At 46.1% G+C, this 23,026-nt stretch overlaps 1 protein-coding gene across 1 annotated transcript; it reads left to right on the forward strand.

Annotated features, from left to right (window-relative positions):
* The first annotated feature begins 14,405 nt into the window (after window positions 1-14,405).
* Window positions 14,406-20,392, forward strand: LOC119366452. The gene is made up of 7 exons (XM_037632190.1): window positions 14,406-14,589; window positions 15,212-15,323; window positions 15,616-15,724; window positions 15,847-16,036; window positions 16,737-16,848; window positions 18,777-18,878; window positions 20,269-20,392. The coding sequence occupies exons 1-6, from the start codon at window positions 14,471-14,473 to the stop codon at window positions 18,831-18,833; spliced, it is 699 nt and encodes a 232-aa protein (XP_037488087.1). The 5' UTR covers window positions 14,406-14,470; the 3' UTR covers window positions 18,834-18,878; window positions 20,269-20,392.
* The last annotated feature ends 2,634 nt before the right edge of the window (window positions 20,393-23,026 follow it).

The raw sequence follows: 23,026 nt of genomic DNA on the forward strand, positions 1-23,026 counted from the left end.
TATGGCTGTAAATTTTTTTGGACCTTCTAGTATCCATCTAAACTCCCTCCAACAATTTGTGGCTCAATCCCTTTGACCATTTGCCATGTTGAATTTTTCCAAGTTTCTGCTCAAAATAAATCTTTCTGAAGCAAGAGCTATTTTGGTTCATCCAAATGGCATGAAACTCCTTGGGCATCTTAATATCTTCAAATAATTGAGCCATAACCATTTTCAGCTCAATTGATGCAACTATGTGGGTCACTTTCTTCAGCAACTACCCTTTAAACTCCTCCTCTTAAGCTGATTTCTGGTGATCGTAGTCACCTTAGTGTATGATCATCATCAGACAAAGTTTTTACTGAGTTACCTAGCTGGTGTCCCCACTGCGCAGCACAAACACTTGTCTGCTGGTTTGCTTTGGGGCCATCTGCAAATCTCTTCTTTGCCCCTAGACTGATTTATTTCCTTATTTAGACTAAGGTCACTAGGGTCAATCCACTGGACATGGTCGTCCTGGCCAAAACGAGCTATTTGCACCAGTGCGCGTGGTGATCACGCTTGTGTCATGCAGATTGCGTGCTCTGGCTTCTTCCCGCCCCTGTTCTCGTCGGCTCCCTCCTCGTCTCAACCTCCATTCATGTCCAGGAGCTTCCCCGTGATGCACTGCATCGCCCTGCATCAATGGCTCGTCGTGGTCCGCCATAAATGCGTCGCTAGGTCCATGCCCGTGCCGTGCCCCGCCTCTGTCCTCCATTAGAGCACTGCTCAAGCTCGTTTGTGATGATCCAGAGCCTTCCCCGCGCCTATATAAGAGACCCTTAACCTCCTCCGCAGCTCACAGATCCCTCCCCCACATCATTTGCCCTCTGGAATCGCCGCGTCTCGTCCTTGTCCGCCGTCACCCTCCATGGCCGCCTCGGCCTCGCCTTGGGTCCGGCCACCTCAAGCCTCCCCACACCTCTCCTCCATGTCCACCAACTTCCCCTCGTCCCACTCAGTCGCCCCACCCCCTTGCCCCCACGCCGGAGCGGCCGCATCACGAAGAACCCCGTCACCCGAAGCTCTCTGCCACTCCCATGGCGCCGCCTCTCCCCTCTGTCCCGTGCCTCCCCGGCGGCAGACCTTCCTATGGATGGGTGCGGCCGGGGATCGTCGGAGCCGGTCGTCCCTTTGGCTTCTTCCCTCCCCTGCCACTGCTCTGCTTTGCGCGAGGCACATGCGCGGGAGGAAGGAGACGAGCGCCCGTGCCCCCTCGCCCTGCGCCTGGGACCCACGCGCCAGTGGCCCAAGGCCCAGGTCCACGTGGATAAGTGGAGACGTATTTCTCAGTTTACGCCTCCGCCTTATCCACTCAGGGGCCTGTTTGCAGAAAATTTTCACATATAGGTCCCTGATCTTCATCACCTTATAACTCCGCAACCGTAACTCCAAATGAGGTGATTCCAAAGCCTACTTCTTCGTCTCGTCGAGCCCTTTCTGTTGGAATCACTTTCATTATGATTTGGCATTCTGAAAATGACAATTTTTCCCTTGCACGTAAATAGCCCCTTCGAGAGAGAACTGTTTCCGACAAATCTTTCCGCGGATTCACCACACTTCTCCCCGGTGCCTTCTTCATCCCCAGGCAAGCCACAATACCCACTTGCATGATAGTCATGCAGTAGCCATGGTTTTCAACTTGAATCTTTATTAAATGTTTGCTTGTTGAAAAGATGGTTATAGTTGTTTCGGTGATGTTTAGATTTGCATGTTCACTTTTGTGCTATGTTGTCTTGTACTCTGTTATCATGTTCTACCTGCTAGTATTTCCTTTCATATGTTTATGCTTGCTAGTATTACATGTTGATGTTGGTGATGTTCATACTAGTCAGTATGCCATGCTCAGTGGATATGATTCATTGTTGATATGGTGGATAGTTATGTGATACCCTCATGATTATGTTGATATCATGTTCATGCATTTTATCATGGCTCAGCATATTTGAATTCCAGTTAACCAGATTAAATTGAACTCGAACAACTGTTGGCTAAGTCATGGTGCCGCTAAATCGAGCTGACCAGTGCAACCACGCTTGCCGGTATGGGACGGTCCTAACTAGGTCTATTGTCGTGCCTCTCGCCGGTGCCTCCAACGAGGGAAGGTTATGGGCATGTTGTACCCTGACCCGGTAAGCAGGCATAACCTTGTGTGCCCGTTGTTGAGTTTTTGGATCCGGGTCCCTGTGTGGGATCGTGGCCACGATGGTGGTCGTTGTGTCTTTGGTAGACACGGGGCCACCCATGACTTAGCCCAAAGGGGAGTTGGTCGGAGTGGCTGGGAGAGTGTCATGGCAGTAGGACGGTTTTGTCGGAATGTCGTTGGTCCACCCGAATGGGAGTGCGAGGCCATGGGTTCCGTAGTGTGGGTACAGTGTACTAACCTCTACAGAGTGTATATCAAATCTATTGATAGCCGCGCCCGCGGATAAGGGCCCAGTTCGTGTCGGTCACACTGTGAGCCAACTGTAATAAGAATAATGTGCTTAATAATAATGAGATAGGTTGGTTGTCATCGCCGTAAGGATCACGGGCCAAGTGTTGGTCGTGGTTGTGATCGCCGTAAGGATCACGGGCCAATTGTTGGTCATGGTTGTGATTGCCGTAAGGATCACGGGCCAAATATTGGTCGTGGTTGTGATCGCCGTAAGGATCACGGGCCAAATATTGGTCGTGGTTGTGATCGCCGTAAGGATCACGGTTTGAGACCAAGCGTTGGTCGTGGTTGTGATCGCCGTAAGGATCACGATGGTATCGAGGATACCAAGTCATTGTATATTCGTGATGTTGTGCGAGAATCGTGGGTAAAAATCAAGCTCCTTGTGGTCATTTAATGATTACTACGGTATTGTTTATACCAAGCTTGATTTGATCCTGAGATGATTGTGTGATGTCCGAGGTTGGTAAGTGATGCATGTGTTGGTTACAAGGAGCAGAATAAGTGGTGCATATAGTGTCATCATGTTGCATGCTAGTATCGTCAGATTCATATGTTCATGCCAGGTTCATGTTGTTCTAGTTGTATCATGTTCATGTTGATGCCATGTTGCTATGATGATATCATGTTAATTTCTACTTAACCTGTAATTGCCATGTTGTTGTTTGTCTTGAATGCTTCTAGTTATTGTGAGCTTGCAAGTACATTCAATGTACTGACCTGGCGTGTCATGCCAATTTGCAGGTCATTCCGGATTTGATTGCTTGTTTGCCGTGGAGTCCTTGTTTGCGAGCTAGGATAAGCGTTCCAGCCAGAGTCCCTGCAGAGTGGATTTCACCACCATCGTCGTTGTTCCGCTGCTAGAGTTCTTCCGCTGCATGGTGTTGTTCTGCTTCTTGCATAGAGCAACAGTGGCAGGCGTAGTGTCGCCATGCCGATGTAACCCTTGTACCCAAATAGATTGTAATAAAGAGCTGGTTTGTTCTATGCTAAGCAGTGCCGTATTTCAGAAGACTTCATCTTGATCTCTAGGCTGGAATATGGGGCGTTCCAGTTTTCTCTAAGCCGGGGTGCCACAGGCTTGGTATCAGAGCAGGTCTATCTGTACGACGCCCTAGACCACGCGAACGTTAGAAAGCGGTAGTATAGACCCCAGTTGGTTTGTTGCACTTGATTGCTGCATTTGTTTATCGCATAGCATGCATATAGATTATTATTTAGTCGCTAACGGTTAATCTTGTGAGTGTAGGTGGTATCAGTTCCGATCCACTACCTATGCCCTCCTTCTTAACATGCCTGCTCTTCAGTGTGATGCGACCACATCATCATCCATGCCCTCCATCTCGTTCTTTTGGCAACCCTTGCTGACCTTTGTTATCAGAAAAGGAAAATGCCATTAGACCCAGTCTTCCACTGTTATCTTGCCTTGTCATTTCATTGTTTGGCGGGTATGATTCCCTTCATACGCTTGATGATGAGGTAGTCGTGACTTTTGTGTCTCGCTACTTGATCGTTAAGTCCGTCCTCACCTTTGTATCCATCCAGATCCAGTCAGTGTTTAGCTAGTGCTTGGTGTAGCTTTGGTTACGCCAACTCCTTCCACACATGGATATAATTTTCGTGCACACCGCCACAGCATATTAGACCGTAATACCGGAGTTTCCGCGAGATTTGTGTGCTTAGATGTGCATGCATATTATTGTGTGAGTAGCAGTAATATGTGATGATTGCTTGATTAATTATATTAGTAGTATGCTTGTGTGCTTTTGTTTTAGTCGTTTCTTTTGTTCCTTTCTTTGGGCCTTTGGTGTTGCAAATTTTCCCCCTATTAAAGTTGCTCGTCAACCGACACCGGACCTGAAGAGTCAGCAAGAAATGCATATATTTGGAAACTCAGGTAAACAAAATGGAATTGTCAGCAGACTGTAGTGAAATTGGAAATAACTCGTCTGAATACAAAAGAAATCCTGGATGGAATGTCAGTATAAAGTTTGCATTAACATGCACTCCTCACAACAGTATGGAATGCTCAGCCGACTGCATTCAGATTGGGGAATATCTGATCATGTTACTGAGTGTCAAGTCTCCCTCAGCATGTACTCCTCATAGCAGAAAGGATCAAATCAGAAAGAAGATAAATTGTGTGCAAGGGTGACAGAATATTACCAGTCAAAGGTTTGGCTCAAATACAAGTTTGATTCATCGTTAAGAATGAGTTTTAAACATTATATGCCCGGAAGCAAGCAAAAATATGGCATGTACTCAGAAAGGAGGATAATCCTGCAAAACCCCATTTCATGCACGAAATCAATAGCAAAAATATTCAAATGGTTATATATGTGGAAATCGGTCGGCATATCACAATAAGAAGCTTCTGGTGTAAGCAACCCAATCTTCCCTCGCAAGATATCCGAGAAGCTTCCAAGGCAAGATTCATCTATCTTCCTCAGTACGATACATGGATGATTTTCAGCACAAGGTACTCTGCCTTCTTCAGTACGCAACTGTGAAGAATTTCGGCATAAGGTTCCGAGTCTTTCCCCAAAAAAGTCTTTAAGGGGTAAGCTTCTGAAGCACGATATTCAGTCTCCTTCAGCAAGCTGTCCAATGAAAGTTTCGAGCACAAGCCAGCCAATCTTCCTCAGTAAGACATGGGTACAAGGTAGTACACTGTGAATTGACAGCATATGGCAGTGAATCCCAAGAATCAGATCCGCAACATTTTGGTCAGAATCAAGAATCAGTAAGAATACACGTCCGTCTCGGAATCAGGTCCTCATATATATGCAATGAGCATACCATCAAGATCTTACAAGTCACTCGGATGAGGATTTGACAACCACGTGAGGATGGTTAATAGAAGAAAGCCAATATACACCGCAGTGTGACAAAGGATTGTGAGGATTGACGACATCAATAAGCTCCATACAAGTACTTGTGAACTGGAAATGATCCTAATGAGCCCTTGTCCCCTTTTCTCCAATCACGGCACCACGCCTGTGATCTGAGCTGTTTTTAGCTATCCGGGGTGGATGCCAATTTTTATTTCTCTCTTCAGCGACTGTCACCAGTTCCGAGCTACTTTTCGTCCGGCTCGTACAGCTGTTGAGTTTCTTTTTGTGACAGTCGCCCTATAGCTGCTTTTTGGCTATTTTAGGGAGTTTCCACCTTCTTGTTATCGACCCGGTCTCATGCTCTAAGCTGCTTTTCGGCCGTCCTGAGCCGTGGTTGAGTTATTTCAGTAATGTCCCAGATCTGAGTTGTGAAGACCATTCTGGTGGCTACTGATTTATTTCTCGATTTCTTGCAAAGGTTCGGATGATCATTTCCCAACGATCAGAACTTGAGAGGTGTTGAACCTGCCATTTAATGGGTTACCCTATCAGAAAAATGAGGAAAAACTACAATTGCCGAAAAATTGCACTGACAGTACCTATGGTCATACGACGCAACAATATGGCCCAGCTCTTTCAGCCAAAGATCCAGACCAAGAAAACCATAATGAAGGAGCAAGACCAGTGATGCAGGTATGAAAATTATACACGACCCCCATGGTGCAGATCCCCTGGACAGTCTAAGTCAGTATTGATCCACATGGACATGCCTACAGCATGAGTAATCGGCATGAAGAATAACAGTCTGGAAGCCTGAGTCCTCACTTATATGAATCATCATGGATAGCCTGTCGTGAACAAAAGTTTTCCGTCAGAACCACCGTCAGTCAAGTCTGCAGATATTATCATACAGGCTAAACCCTTTATGATGGCCGCAACAGGAGACAATCAAATATTTGGTACGGATCAGATACTCAAGACAGTGGAACCAGTTAAGATGATTCAGAAATTTCTGCGATGAGTCAGAATCTGTCAGGAAATGGTTATGCTTCAACTCACTGTTTGGAACCCAAAGGACTTGCATTTAGTGGAGAAACCCAATGCAAGGAGTCAAAGCTTGGGTTTTCATCAGAAAAATCTGATAACCACTTCATGAAAAGTTGTCAGTGCCGGATGACACACCCAGCAGAAATCACTCTCGGATTTGCGAGACAGTCATATATTTCAGTCGTGATAATCAAATCACACTCAGCTAGTCAGCGGATCTAAAAAGAAATTGGAGCCTATATAAGCATGAGCAAGCCAGGTAAGATCTATCAGAATGTGGATACAGTAAAGCAAACTACCCAGGGCCAGTGAGATAAAAAATTAGTGGGAACAACAATAAACGAAAAAGGATACCTGAGTTGGAAACGGTTTCCTTAAATCAGAATATTCATACTTTTTCCCTGAGCAACCAAATCTCGAGGACGATATTTCTTTAAGGGGGTAAGGTTTGTGACAGCCTGATTTTTGACCTATTCTTTTTCTTTTGTTTTTCTGAGGTTTTTGCCCGAGTTTTCTTTTTCCGTGGCTTTGTGGTCTGGAAACTGAAGAAGATGCCCTCTTCTTTTCTTCCAGAGTGGCTTGTCATTCCCAAATCCTTCCCTAGACCCTGTCATTTTCATCCTAGCTCAAATATCAATATTCTTTTTATTGGGAATATTCCTTTTCTATTAAAGGAATAACTCAAATTGCCCTAGGTTGTGAAGCAACCTATATTTCCATCGGTCCAAAAATTCCCAAATAATTCTCATAAATTTTTTGAGTCATATTTTGATCAAATATGGCAAAACTTTTCATTGCCATGATCACAAATAATCCTCCAGTAATGCATTTCCTATTCTGCCCTAAATGGCACATTGTGAAGCAAGTGCCATTTTCCTTTTCCCAATTGACCTCAAACTCCTTGTACATCTTTTAATGTCCATCTCATTACCACATGCCAAAATTCAACCTCATTTTCCTAGTAATTATTTAATTATGATTTTCCAAAGTTTCTGTCCAGAAAGAGGCTTTGTGAAGGAGGTGCAATCTAGGAATATCCAAATGAGTTTCCATTTTTCATGATCCTTCATATCACCATATAATAGCCCTATACCAAAGTTCAGCTCATTTCATGCCTCCATGTGAGCACACAGCTTCAATTATTAGGTTCTGGTCAAATTTTCAGTTTGTGAAGCAAGTATATTTTATCTTACTCCATTATGGCTGTAAATTTTTATGGACCTTCTAGTATCCATGTAACCTCTATCCATCAAGTTGTGGCTCAATCCCTTTGACCATTTGCCCTGTGGAAATTTTTCAAGTTTCTGCTCAGAATAAATCTTTCTGAAGCAAGAGCTATTTTGGTTCATCTAAATGGAATTAAACTCCTTTGGCATCTTAATATATTCAAATAATTGGGCCATAACCATTTTCAACACAATTGATGCAACTATGTGAGTGCATCATCCAAATTCTCATTTCTGACCAGTGGGTCACTTTCTTCAGCAACCACCCTTTAAACTCCTCCTCTTAATCTGATTTCTGGTGATCTCAGTCACCTTAGTGTATTATCATTATCAGACAAAGTTTATACTGAGTTACCTAGCTGGTGTCTCCACTGCACAACACAAACACTTGGCTGCTGGTTAGCTTTGGGGCCATCTGCAAATCTATTATTTGCCCCTAGACTAATGTATTTCCTTATTTAGACTAAAGTCACTAGGTTAAATTCCCTAGACATGGTAGTCCTGGCCAAAACGAGCTATTTTCACCAGTTCGCGTGGGTGATCACGCTTGCGTCATGCCGATAGCGCGCTCTGGCTTCTTCCCGCCCTTGTTCTCGTCGGCTCCCTCCTCGTCTCGACCTCCATTCATGTCCTGGAGCTTCCCCGTGATTCCCTTCATCTCCCTGCGTCGATGGATCGTTGTGGTTCGCCATAAATGCGTCGCTAGGCCCATGCCCGTGCCGTGCCCCGCCTCTGTCCTCCATTAGAGCACTGCTCAAGCTTGTTTGTGATGATCCAGAGCCTTCCCCGTGCCTATATAAGAGACCCCCGACCTCCTCCGCAGATCACAGATCCCTGCCCCACCTCATTTTCCCTCTGGAATCGCCGCATCTCGTCGTTGTTTGCCGTCACCCTCCATGGCCGCCTCGTCCTCGGCTTGGGTCCGGCCACCGCAGGCCTCCCCACGCCTCTCCTCCACGTCCACCAACTTCCCCTCGTCCCACTCAGCCTCCCCACCCCCTTTCCCCCTCGCCGGAGCGGCCGCATCGCCGAAGAACCCCGTCACCCGAAGCTCTCTGCCTCTCCCATGGCGCCGCCTCTCCCCTCCGTCCCGTGCCTCCCCGGCGGCCGACCTTCCTCTGGATGGGTGCGGCTGGCCGCTGCGGTCCCGCCGGTGGCCGCGCCACGTCCGGGGATCGCCGGAGCCGTCCGGCCCCTTGGCTTCTTCCCTCCCCTGCCGCTGCTCTGCTTCACGCGAGGCAAAGGCGCGGGAGGAAGGAGACGAGCGCCCATGCCCCCTCGCCCTGCGCCTGGGACCCACGCGCCAGTGGCCCAAGGCCCAGGTCCACGTGGATAAGTGGAGGCGGATTTCTCAGTTTACGCCTCCGCCTTATCCACTCAGGGGCCTGTTTGCTGAAACTTTTCACATATAGGTCCCTGATCTTCATCACCTTATAACTCCGCAACCGTAACTCCAAATGAGGTGATTCCAAAGCCTACTTCTTCGTCTCGTCGAGCCCTTTCTATTGGTGTCACTTTCATTATGTTTTGGCATTCTGAAACTGACCATTTTGCCCTTGCACGTAAACAGCCCCTCCGATAGAGAACTGTTTCCGACAAATCTTTCCGCGGATTCACCGCACTTCTCCCCGGTGCCTTTCTTCATCCCTAGGCAAGCCACAATACCCATTTTCATGATAGTCATGCAGTAGCCATGGTTTTCAACTTGAATCTTTATTAAATGTTTGCTTGTTGAAAAGATGGTTATCGTTGTTCCGGTGATGTTTAGATTTGCATGTTCACTTTTGTGCTATGTTTTCTTGTACTCTGTTATCATGTCCTACCAGCTAGTATTTCCTTTCATATGTTTATGCTTGCTAGTAGTACATGTTGATGTTGGTGATGTTCATACTAGTCAGTATGCCATGCTCAGTGGATATGAATTATTCTTGATATGGTGGATAGTTATGTGATACCCTCATGATTATGTTGATATCATGTTCATGCATTTTATCAAGGCTCAGCATATTTGAATTCAAGTTAACCAGATTAAATTGAACTTGAACAACTGTTGGCTGAGTCATGGTGCCGTTGAATCGAGCTGACCAGTGCAACCACGCTTGCCGGTATGGGACGGTCCTAACTAGGTCTATTGTCGTGCCTCTCGCCGGTGCCTCCAACGAGGGAAGGTTATGGGCATGTTGTACCCTGACCCGGTAAGCAGGCATAACCTTGTGTGCCCGTTGTTGAGTTTTTGGATCCGGGTCCCTGTGTGGGATCGTGGCCACGATGGTGGTCGTTGTGTCTTTGGTAGACACGGGGCCACCCATGACTTAGCCCAAAGGGGAGTTGGTCGGAGTGGCCGGGAGAGTGTCATGGCAGTAGGACGGTTTTGTCGGAACGCCGTTGGTCCACCCGAATGGGAGTGCGAGGCCATGGGTTCCGTAGTGTGGGTACAGTGTACTAACCTCTGCAGAGTGTATATTAAATCTATCGAGCCGCGCCCGCGGATAAGGGCCCATTTCGTGTCGGTCACACGGTGAGTCAACAGTAATAAGAATAATGTTCTTAATAACAATGAGATAAGTTGGTTGTGATCGCCGTAAGGATCACGGGCCAAGTGTTGGTCATGGTTGTGATCGCCGTAAGGATCACGGGCCAAATATTGGTCGTGGTTGTGATCGCCGTAAGGATCACAGGCCAAATATTGGTCGTGGTTGTGATTGCCGTAAGGATCACGGGCCAAATATTGGTCGTGGTTGTGATCGTTGTAAGGATCACGGTTTGAGACCAAGTGTTGGTCGTGGTTGTGATCGCCATAAGGATCACGGTGGTATCAAGGATACCGAGTCGTTGTATATTCGTGATGTTGTGCGAGAATCGTGGGTAAAAATCAAGCTCCTTGTGGTCATTTAATGATTACTACGGTATTGTTTATACCAAGCTTGATTTGATCCTGAGATGATCGTGTGATGTGTGCGGATGGTAAGTGATGCATGTGTTGGTTACGAGGTAGCCCGAGCAGAATAAGTGGTGCATATAGTGTCATCATGTTGCATGCTAGTATCGTCAGATTCATATGTTCATGCCAGGTTCATGTTGTTCTAGCTGTATCATGTTCATGTTGATGCCATGTTGCTATGATGATATCATGTTAATTTCTGCTTAACCTGTAATTGCCATGCTGTTGTTTGTCTTGAATGCTTCTGGTTATTGTGAGCTTGTAAGTACATTCAATGTACTGACCTGGCGTGTCATGCCAGTTTGCAGGTCATTCTGGATTTGGTTGCTTGTTTGTCATGGAGTCCTTGTTTGCGAGCTAGGATAAGCGTTCCAGCCAGAGTCCCTGTGGAGTGGAGTTCACCACCGTCGTTGTTGTTCCGCTGCTAGAGTTCTTTCGCTGCATCGTGTTGTTCTGCTGCTTGCATAGAGCAACAGTGGCAGGCGTAGTGTCGCCATGCCGATGTACCCTTGTACCCAAATAGATTGTAGTAAAGAGCTGGTTTGTTCTATGCTAAGTAGTGTTGTATTCCAGAAGACTTCATCTTGATCTCTGGGCTGGAATACGGGGCGTTCCGGTTTTCTCTGAGCCGGGGTGCCACACCGTTGTGGTGTGAATTTTGCATGGCCTGTTGAGCCATCCCTCCAATACGGTTCCACGCCATGTAGTGGGCTTTGATTTCTTTGTGATTGGATCGGGTGACCTGCGAGAGTGCACCCTTTTGGTTCGGACGAGGGATTTAGTGAGAGCCGGAGGATCCCAGAATTTTGCCTGTGTTTTCCAGGCGCTTTCCATCGCACAGTACTTCTGTACTATGGCCGCCAAGTCAGCGAAGTGTGATATGTCATGGTGACTTATGGCGTTAAGGATTCCCTTGTCCGTGCAATCTTTGCAAAAGAATGAGATTGCGTCTTCCTCGCGACAATCATTAACCTTGCTCATTGCAAGGAGAAATCTGTCCCAAAAGTGATGTACTGTCTCTTGGGATTGTTTTCTAATGTGGGAAAGATCGCTTGTATCTGGGTGGGTGGGTGGATTTAAGTCCGAACCCTGACCCGATCCGAGACCCAGAGGCTGAGGAGCTTCTGAACTTGGTAGTTCGGGTTCCGGGATGTTGCCCAATTTTTCTGGCCCGCTGTCCGATTCTAAGTTCAAAGTTTGGGTCATGTCCTCCCGCGTACGGGTATCCGGCTCGGAGAGCTCGGGAATCCGGACATAGTTCATCCTCAAAATAGAGGAAGAATCGCTGCATTGCTCCTCCACCACCACTATTTGATGGGTGACCGGCGGAGAGTTAATCTCTCTTTGATCGGGTTTAAGACCAATCCGATCATAGTCTGTAGCGACTCCCAAGGCGGCGATGCGATCCAAGAGCTCGTTCAAGGACGAAAGTTCCATTGGATCCATCCGCTCGGCGTATTCCGAGCTGACGTGGAGGCTTTTTTCGGTGACCCGAGAAGTCATCGTCGGCGCAGCGGCCAAACGGGCGGTCATGACGAAGCCGCCTAGTCGGAGGGTTTGGCCTAAAGCCAGGGCTCCCCGAAGATGATGTTGTCCTTGATAACAAGGCGAGCTGTCAAACCTTTTTTCGACGTCACAGTGGAACTCTTAATGAAAGCATCAATGTCAGTGTCAAAACCGGCGGATCTCGGGTAGGGGGTCCCGAACTGTGCGTCTAAGGCTAATGGTAATAGGGGGTCGGGGACACTATGTTTACCCAGGTTCGGGCCCTCTCTATGGAGGTAATACCCTACTTCCTGCTTGATTGATCTTGATGATATGAGTATTACAAGAGTTGATCTACCACGAGAACATAATGGCTAAACCCTCCAGTTTATATAGACACCGGAGGGGGCCAGGGTTACACAGAGTCGGTTACATAGAAGGGAATCTACATATCTGAATTGCCAAGTTTGCCTTCCACGCAAAGGAGAATCCCACCCGGACACGGGACGAAGTTTTCAATCTTGTATCTTCATAGTCCAACAGTCCGGCTGTCCGAGGACCCCCTAATCCAGGACTCCATCACTCTCTCTCTCTTGTAGATGCTTCCCTTCGCCTCCCCATCGGCCCATCCTCTGCTTGTCTCTGTTGCGCACGGCGATCAGACGGGCAGACAGGCGGGAGCACCTACTTGACACATTACCCGTCAAATAGAGGTGCTGCCGCAGGGGGGGTCCCTGAATGGGCCGGCCCAGTACAACGGCGTCAAAACTGTTCTTGTTTTCTTCCTTTTTCCTTTTTATGTTTCTTTTTGTTCTTTCTTTATTTCGTTTTATGTTTCTTTCTTCTTCTTTTTTTCCTTTTCCTATTTCAAGGTTATTTTACCTTTTTTAAACTAAGTTCATGTTTGAAAATTGTTCTTGCTTTATAAAAACTAGTCGACAAGCCGCATCCAGACGAGCTAGTGATTTACATAAATAGGGAAAAGTTGAATAACTTTTGACTTGGGAAATCTATGAGAACTTGGAAAGCATATTTAACTTTTCCCAACTAATCACTATATATTACGAATAACAGGGCTGTACGAGTAACAACATACAGTTTGGGTGGTAACATACATAACATAAAGCCACATATTTCTGCTGGACACTCCATCTCACATGGTACATATTCAGTTATTACAAGAACTCAACTAGAAGAACTGTCCCAATGCGACATAAGAAGAAGAGGTGCAAATTACACACTAGAAATATTAAAATGAAGCCTAAAGGTACAAGTTCAATTAGAAACATCAAGTCTGGCCTTACACAGGATAGTTGCGCTAAAACAAATCTAGGATACAACCAACAAAGACATAATCACCAGCCTAGGTATGAAACCCCTGCACCAACTCGGATCAAGCTGTCGTCCCCATTTCCTCTGCAAGCATGTCCTTGAGGAATTCTAACCTTTCATCAAAGTCCTGCTTGACGTTAACAAAGATAAACAGATATTCTTCATTGCTCAGTAACTTTGGATATTCCGCTAACATATTGTTCTTGACTCCATGTTTACTCAAATACTTCAGTGAAGTAGCCTTGTCATCAATGGGTTCTCTAGATGCCCTCTTCGCACTCTTCCTTGACACACTTTTACAACGTAAACATGTGGAATCAGCAGAGAAGAATGCCCTTAATTGTGCCTTACTGATAACGGCTTCAGCGTGGAATCCAAAGTTTCATCAAGTTAACAAACAAAACAAAAAGAGCAGGAGTGGGGCAGATACCGTTTGTTCAGCTCGAGAGTAGTGTATTGCACAGTTTTTAAGAAGTCTTTGAAATTTTCGATATGAACAGTTTTTGATATGTTATTTTTCAATACATGAATATTTTTTGAATTGGCGAAATTTTGTGGAATTCCTAAATACACGACGTTTTTTTTAGAAAAACTAATGAACGTATTTTTATTTTCTGAATATTTGTTATAAAACTCGAAAATATTTTTTTAAAATCACAAACATTTTCTGAAGCCACGGCATCACGTCCAATCTAGACAAGATCTATTCATGTAGGAACGTTCCTTTTTACTCCGCATATAAGATTTGTGCCTAGTCAAACTTTACAAACTTTGACCAAATTTGCATAAAAATATATCAGCATCTACAGCATCAAATATACATAGTATGGAAATATATTTCATAATGAATCTAAAGATATTTCTTTGGCACTGTGAGTGTTGATACTTTTCTTTCTGTAAGCTTGGCCAAACTAGAGATATTTTGATTTCAGACAAAAGTTATGTGCAGACTAAAAAAAAACGGAGGGAGTATATAAATTTAAAAAAGGAGACACCACTGAGGGCACGCCGCAAGGGGCTTTCCCTCCTCGTCGCCGTCGTCTCGTTTTGTATATACAAAAAGGCAGAGGCGGGGCGCCTCCACCTCCACCTCCATCCCCTCGAGACCTCACCAGTCGGTATAGAGTATACTACACACGAATCACCGGCCATGGACGCCAACTGGGCCGTGGGCGTTGGCGTTGACCTGAACGCCCCGCCGCCCACCGGAGACGACGACTGGCGCGCCCAGTTCCAGCCCGAGGCGCGCAGCAGGGTCGTCAACAAGATGTATGTATGGACTCTGCTCGATCTGCTTTCCCCTCCCTCTAAAGTTCTAACCCTCATTCGGTCCTTCCTTCCTCCGCGTTTGCTTTCGTTTTCCCAAGGGATTTCCCGCGTGTTTTCGGGTCGATCCATCAGATAGAGCTTCGATCTAGCCATGTCCTTAGCGGCGGCAACAGATTCTTCGTCGTCGATCTACACGCAAGCTCCCAGTTTCTTGCCCTCTACACTCGGGTCAAAATTTAACTAGCATTGAGTCCAGCCTAATTACTTCATTTAACTTAACTAGGATTAAATTATGTCGGAGCAGTTCAACATACAGATGTCACAACAACGTTTGATCTCCTAGGGGAAACCCCCCATGCTATTAATTAGTACTGTGCCGGGATGCAGTTTTGTTCTGAACGACTGAAACTAGACTTCTTCCTATGCAGTATGCTTCCCCAAGTGGACATGTATTCCTCCAATGTTCAGAATTACGCCTTGGTCTTAGCAAAGTTGAAAATTACGCCTTGCTTATAGGAATTCAGAATTGGGGATCTGCCTCAGTTGGCTGCTCTGCCTACCCGTTCCACCATACATCTCAGATGCCACATATTTTATCCACATTTTGCATTTACACGTGTAGAATGGAATGTCTGAAGAAGCATCTGCCGGTATCAGTGCCAGAGGGACTGAACGAACTTCAAATCATCGCTGTGCGCTTCGAAGACAAGATTTATACTGCAGCGACCAGTCAGGTAATTTAATCGGTCTTGGCGGCTACTCGAAGCAGAGCACAGTTTATTTTATTTTTAGCTATGGGGGTCAAACAAGGTTTATGGGCTAATAATAGAGCAGAACTGTCTCCAAATGTTGTAGAGGATACTTTTTAAGTCATGTTAAGTACCATGTATAACTATGGTTGAAATGTTAAAAGCTGAACCACCTTCTCGAGCATGCTAAACAGCTAATCAACCAGAAATGTTGGTTGCAAGCCACTATTAGTAATTTGGTATAAAACTTTACATCGTTTTCCTTTGTATTACCCAGTCTGATTATTTGCGGAAGATCTCTCTGAAAATGCTATCTATGGAGACGAAGGCACAACAGGCTCCTGGAAATGCTCAAGTGATTCCAAATCAAATGAACCTCGGTCAAGGTATCATATACAGTAAACTGAGTGTTGGACATTTTATCGTTTTCGCTTGGATATCGTTTTTGTTGCATCAAACGCTGAGATTGTGTGCTTTAATGCATTAAATCAACCTCCACCCTCTCCAGCATCATGTTTAAGAATGCCCGACGGAACCCCCTGGCGGCCCACCCAGGGGCCAGACCCCGCTGCAGTCGCTGCTGCCGACGCCGCTGTCACTGCTGCCGCCGGCGTTGACCCGAACGCCCCGGCCCCCACCGGAGGCGATTGGCGCCCCCAACTTCAGCCTGAGGCGCGCAGCAGGATCGTCAATAAGATGTAGGGATTGTAATTCGATCCTTCTCCACTTTTTCGATTTCTCACGTACAAAAAAGAGAAATTTCCCGCGTGTTTCCGGGCCAATGTTGTCATCGATCCATCTGATATAGCTTTGATTCAGCCATATTCATAGTGGCAGCAACAGATTCGTCATCAATCTACACACAAGCTCCCAGTTTCTGTGCCTCTACTCTTAGGTCAATAATAATTCCTGCTGGGGGATTGACTAATGAACTCCGTATTGCACCTGCTTTTAATCCAACCTAATTACTTCATTTAACTATAATTAAATTCTATCTAAACAGTTTAATAGTACAAGTTTATTGACAAAGAGGTGCAAATTTGTCATGGCATACACCAATACAGTATAGCACAGATATCACAACGTTTGTCTCCTAGGGGAAACCATGCTATTAATTAGTACTGTGCCGGGACGCAATTTTGTTCTGAAACTAGAGTTTCTCGAATGCTTCCCCAAGTGATATTCCTCACATGATCACAAGTCATGACTAAATCAACCCGCGCAGCACCTCCTTGGTCTTATCAAAGCGAAAATTATGCCTTGCCTATAGGAATGGAGGGTGTATATGGTTGAGAATTGGCTGCTCTGCCTACTCGTCCCACCTTACATCTCAGATGCCAGATATTCCATTGCACACTGCATCTTCCAGTTTATTCACATTTTGCATTATACGTGTAGAGTGGAATGCCTGAAGAAGCATCTGCCAGTATCAGTGCCAGAGGGACTGAATGAACTTCAAAAAATCGCTGTGCGAAGCGAAGAGAAGATCTATACTGCAGCGACCAGCCAGGTAATTTAACCTATCTTGGTGGCTACTCGGAGAAGAACTGTCTCCAAATGTTGTAGAAGATTTTTTACATCATGTTTAAGTACATTTAGCAGTTTACCTTTTCTGGGATACCTTGGGTGACTTTTTTTTGCTCTCTAGCTGCCAATGTTTTCTTTACCTGCTCTTGGGAACATATCCTGATTTTTCTCATGCTTGGAAACACACACAAATTTTCCTGCGGTTGCCGGGACTTGAACTGGGCCATGGGTCTGTCAACGCCCACACTCATCCATTTGGAGCACATCTTTTTTTTTTAGAAAAGGAGGACGACCCCCAGCCTCTGCATCTGAACGATGCATACGGCCACTTTATTAATTATTGACACAAGACCGTACAGAGTCATACAACAATAAGTCTAAAGCCACCAAACTAAGCAACAACTGTCGCTATCCCTATCCAGTTGATGTAGAGGCGCTGAAAGTCTGGGCCTCATACCAAACAGACCACGCAGCCAAACCTAACCATCTAAAGACTTGAGGTCCCACCCAGGACTCCTGCCGGGTATGGGCATCCACCAGTCCGGCGTGCTTCTCAATCAGGACCCCTGCCGGGTACGAGGCCACCGCAGCCACCTGCCACGAACCCATCTTCAGAGCTGTACTGCTGCATCAACCTTGGCCGGTCCAACTGCCGCCGACGCCACCATGACGCCAGGCAGCGTCACCCTCCTGCGCGAGTCCATCTCCGCTCATCAGGCGCCGAGTGTCCACTGCGCCACGCCGCCGAGATCTGCCGTCATCAATGGAGCAGATGAAACACCGCTCCTCCTCTTGTCCCCTCCAACCAGCACTCGCTCCAAAACGATGCCCCCAGGAGGGAGAACGGTACCGATAGCACCGTCATCGTCCGATCCGGTAGACCCAGATCTAGGGTTTCCCCCGGAACTTCCCGATCAGGTTGATGAGACCTGCAACGACGATGCCTCCAGAAGGAAACGACGTCTGAGATGCCGCCATCGTCCGCCAAGACCGCAGTCTGGCGCGATTTTCACCGGAAGCCACGTCTTCCCGATCTCGTGGCTGGCTGGAACCGAGCGGAACCTCGCCACGAAGACGTATGTTGCCGTCGGTACTCCGGCGGAGATCCGGCATCTCCTCACCGGTCCCTCCACGCGCCGCCAGTCGGCGAAAGGCCTCCCCGCGACGGATCCAAACGGGGCGTTGGATCCACAGTAGCCGTCGTCACCATCACGAGCAGGACAGCCCATCTCGCCGAATGGGGCGCTGCCACCGCCGCCGTCCATGCATGGCCGCCGCTCCGCCGTGACCCCGGCGATGGTGCTCCGGCCCCCGCCGCTCAGCCCGGATTCTCCGTCCAGGCCGCCGCCGTTGGATCTCATGAGAAGGGCCGCCCCCGCCGCCTCAGATGCGATCCGTCGCAACCACCCGCCCAGGAGCTTTGTCACCGGGCCCGCCGCCACCGCGGCCCATGCCGGCGGCAGCGGCGGCAGGAGGGGGTGGGAGGGAGGGGCTGGCGGCGCTAGGGTTGGGGCCCCTGGCGCCGCCTGGGGGGAGGCGACGCGAGGGGTTACGACGCGAGGCGGACGGATCTTGGTTATCTTGGAGCACATCTGAGTTATTTTAGCATTTTCACACTCAGTACACATACAAATAGTAAATTAATAAGCTACTATATTTTAAAGCTTTTTAATCATGTTACATAAATGATAGACTGAAACGATGATCATGGTTTTGGTTATTATCGATCACATGTTGAATCTTGTAGTGAACTATCTCCTGATGGGCGGAAGATGATCATGGTTTTGGTTATTATTTATCACATGTTGAATCTTGTAGTGAACTATCTCCTGATGGGCGGAACTGTTGGTTGCAAGCCATTATTAGTAATTTGGTATAAAGCTTCACATTGTTTTCTTTTGTATTACCCAGTCTGATTATTTGCGGAAGATTTCTCTGAAAATACTATCTATGGAGAAGAACACGTAACAGGCTCCAGAAAATGCTCAACAAATCAAAACAACCCCGGTCAAGGTATCCTGTACAGTAAACTGAGTACTGCACATTTTATCATCTTCGCTTGGATGTTAATTTTTTTATTGCATCATGTGCTGAGATTATGTGCTTTGCTGCATTGAATCAACATCCACCCTCTCCAGCATCATGTATAAGAATTTTGCATCTAACTTGTGTGTCATGTGTCCGTAGTTATTGAACCCGGAGCGTTGATCGACACGGTAAGGGCCTCACTTCAGTGTTCAGACCGCCAGTTTAGCGGTCCAACCTGTTGGCTAAATAAGATATTATGTACGTTTTTTGTCTGTTAGTATGGTCGAAACAATGTTAAGTACAAAGATAACAAATGAGCACAGCCTAGTTAGTTATGGTCCAAACAATGTTAAAGATGGTCCGATTGCTTCCACCTACAAAATATTTTACTGACCCCTGGTTTATGCCGGTTCACAAAAGGTTGATTGGATGAACCTTCACTGTGAACCAGATTGGAACAGGGCTTGGTTCCGGTTTGTTCTGGTCGGTTTTAATAACTATGCATGTGTCAGCAGCAGTATTGTGAAAAGGTCCATTTTTTAGGTTGAACTATTGCAAAAGTTCACTTTTCAACTTTGAACTTGTAATCTGGTTGTTTTTAACCTTGAATTACTAAATCGGTTTACTTTAGTCCCTGGGCCCTATCCAAAGTGGTTTCTTGGTGATATGGCGTCAGCTTATACAAGTCGACAGGAATTTATGTCCTTTTCCCTCAAAAAAAAAAGACAGGAATTTATGTAACAAAAAAAAGTCATAATCATAATGTTTTTAAGGAAAATTATCTTTTTAAAGGAAATTTATCATGCTACACTTTATATCATTCATCAACTAATATTTACTTGCTTGTTCTTGCATGTTACTTGTACTCCCATTCACTGTAAGTGCGATGCCTATGTCATTTTTTTTTTTGAATACGCATGAGTCTGCGTATCATATATTGATAGAAGGAAAGGGGGAAGAAACCCCGTCCACAATATTTACATGGCGCCTACACAACTCCATCCACCGTGTCAGCTATAGGTGGATTACTCCCCGTACTCCCACCCATCTGCCTCTACATCTACCGAGAGAATAGTAAAATCCGCATGGAGGATGCCTGCCTGCTTCCATATTGCACCCTCAAATTGTATTCTTCGTAGCACATGCCGCACATCCGGGCTCTTACCATCAAACACAATTGAGTTCCGATGCTTCCATATCTCCCAGAGGACCAGTACCTGAATGGGGCGATGCCTATGTCATGTCGATGCTGAAATTTATTGTTGAGCAGATTGTATGTCATAAGCATCTAGATCAGCATGCATTCATTTTATCCTATGCTCTTGAATGTCCTGCGATCATTCAACGTGCTCACTTGACTTGTTCATTTGGCCAGATGCATAAGCTGACGATTATCGTGATACGGAGTTCTCTAGCGGGTATAATGACTAGGTGTATTCTCAATTGGCTGTTCGTGTGGGGATGGCGTCTCCCCATGTTCGAGTGTGATGTATGTTTTCGCTGCCAAATGAGGAAGTTGTGCTTGTGCCCTTAGCGCCATCGAGGTGCCATGTAATAAGTTAGACATTGTGTAAGACTATTATTGTTTAATGTAGGGAATTTCTGTATCAACCGTGCTTCCTAGCTTTGAATGATCCTAGGGCTAGTGAGCCGACTAGATGGGAAAGCGAGGCTGGATTAACAATTTGAAGCTGATAATGTTTAAATAGTGTATGCTAGCTAGCTGTTAACCTCTCTCTACTATTCAGTGCATGGGATAGGATTCAGAGTACAAAGTAGCCTAAGAATTACTACAAGCACAAGGTGCTGAAACTGGAATAAGAAGAAGGGGTTGAGAGCTGGGAGAGATAGCCGCCGCCGCGGGCTCTGATCGAGTCTTCCTCGTTGCCAGTCACTCGTGGGTTGGGTTTCCTGGTCCTTCTTGCTAGGCCTTGGGCCCCCTCTTCATCAGGTTCAGTACTTGGTTGGGCCGGTGGTGTAGTGCTGTGGTTGCTAACACCCTCACCAACCACAGGGGCATGGCATCCTCACCAACCATGCAAAACTATCAGCAGAATATAACATCAATACGAGAATAAACTGAAGCATGGTTGGGCTACAGGTGGATCTTCTAGTTTTGCTCAAAATCATATTGTTGAGAGAGCATATTGGGTACTGCCTGAGGCAGAATGGCACCCATGACACTGAGTGGAAGAAATACCCACTAAAATAACATCGAACTTTAACGTAAGAGGTCATGACATGGGGATATATAACTATATAGGCTGATATGTATGCCACAGACATATAATCTAAGCATCATAATGTATATCATCGGATACAACTTAAGTGACATTCATATCCTCAGATAAGAATAGGCGACATTGTACAATTCCAACTAAATCTTCTGTCCATAGGTGCAAAGCATCGTGCAACAGGTAATAGTAAACTTTCTTTTTTTGAAAATAGACCTGAGCCCAGCTTTTAATGGAAAGCTTCAAATAATACTCCCTCCGTTCCCAAATATAAGTTTTAAAGATTCCAACAAGTGACTACATATGGAGCAAAATGAGTGAATCTACACTCTAAAATATGCCTACATACATCCGTATGTTGTAGTCCATTTGAAATGTCTAAAAAGACTTATATTTATGAACGGAGGGAGTACGTAATCTTTAAGCTCATAGTAAACTTCCTATTATGACTTTAATATTTCTGTGCAAAGACCAATGCTAATCGTACAAGTGCAGTCAAGTTTCAGAAGATAAACCAACCAAAGGAACATTGCATATGAATGCCAGAATCATCGGAAGAATTAAAGCACAAATGAAATAGGAACAAGCATATGTAGAAGAGGAAGGAACCTGATGGGTCCAACTGTAATGAACTACTCCCTCCATTCCAAATTACTCGTCGCTGAAATGGATGTATCTAAAACTAAAATATATCTAGATACATTCATATGTGCGACAAGTAAATCAGAACGGAGGGAGTAGATTCTGAAGCAGAAGCAGTGGAGCGATTAACTGATTCCTTGGCACTAGCAAGCAACGCATTGTATTTTACTCATTGTGCTTTTGCATTCCCAGTCACTACCCACTGTGTGAGAATGTGAGAAGAAATAGTAAATTACCAGGGATTAGGATTGCAGAATTGGATGAAAGAATTCTCCAGAAGAGGATTTACATTATTCTCCTCCGATGTGGCTCCAATTATGTGGATTCCTTTACATTTTGCCCATGGCATGCTCCCTCACCGACCAAAAGCCTAAGAAACAATGAATACCTTAGCAACTCAGGATTACAGGTAAGGTGGTCAGGTGACAGAAAAATGACACAAAGGCTTTACATTTGCATTACATATTTCAGCATTAAACATGATTAGAAGATAACACAAGGCGGAACAGTCATGACACAGAAAATTGACACAAGGGCAGAGAAATTGCTGAGAATAAAAGGTTGTAGGTAACCAAAACGTGTAGAAGAAACTTGAATTTTGTGATTACATATGGTCAGAGCTTTAAGCTTCTCTGATTGTCAATATACTACATATGAACAGTATCTCACTTAAGCTTCACTTTGGAGGATCAAGTTTCAGTACGTTTGCCACGAGTACCTTGCACATGCAGCTCCGACAGCTCCATAGGAACCTGCAGCTCCATCCATGATACTTGCATCGCCATTCGACCCGACCACTCTCGGTCAAACTTGAACCTCGGCCAGCATTTGTGATGGGGTTTTCCTAGTCAGCCAGAGATGAGAATGAGAATTTAGTTACATACTCCCTCAGGTAGTGGAAATGCAGACCCGCAGATACCAAGCGAACCTGCCCGGCTGGCGTTGCGACTTGTGTGGTGACCATGATGGTTGCAAGATGAGCAGGGTCGTGGCTTGCCTTCATCGCCGACCGCCTGGCATGCTCTTGAGCTTGAAGTCGGAACTGCGGCGTTGCGGGGCGACACTGCGGCAACGATGCCGGGCGATGGGCATGTCGGACTCTGTTGGTGCAAGGCATGCTCCTTTTCTCCCGCGAGGCTCGTCATCAAAGTCGGAGCTGCCTCGTCCTCGACGCAAGCGGTCGATTGTTTGGACTTGGCCGGCAGGGTTTCCGTGTGCTGTTTGTTTGGAGGGGTCTTGTTGGGTCGTCAGCGACGA

The sequence above is a fragment of the Triticum dicoccoides genome, chromosome 2B (assembly GCF_002162155.2).
Source record: "Triticum dicoccoides isolate Atlit2015 ecotype Zavitan chromosome 2B, WEW_v2.0, whole genome shotgun sequence".
Lineage (NCBI taxonomy): Eukaryota > Viridiplantae > Streptophyta > Magnoliopsida > Poales > Poaceae > Triticum > Triticum dicoccoides.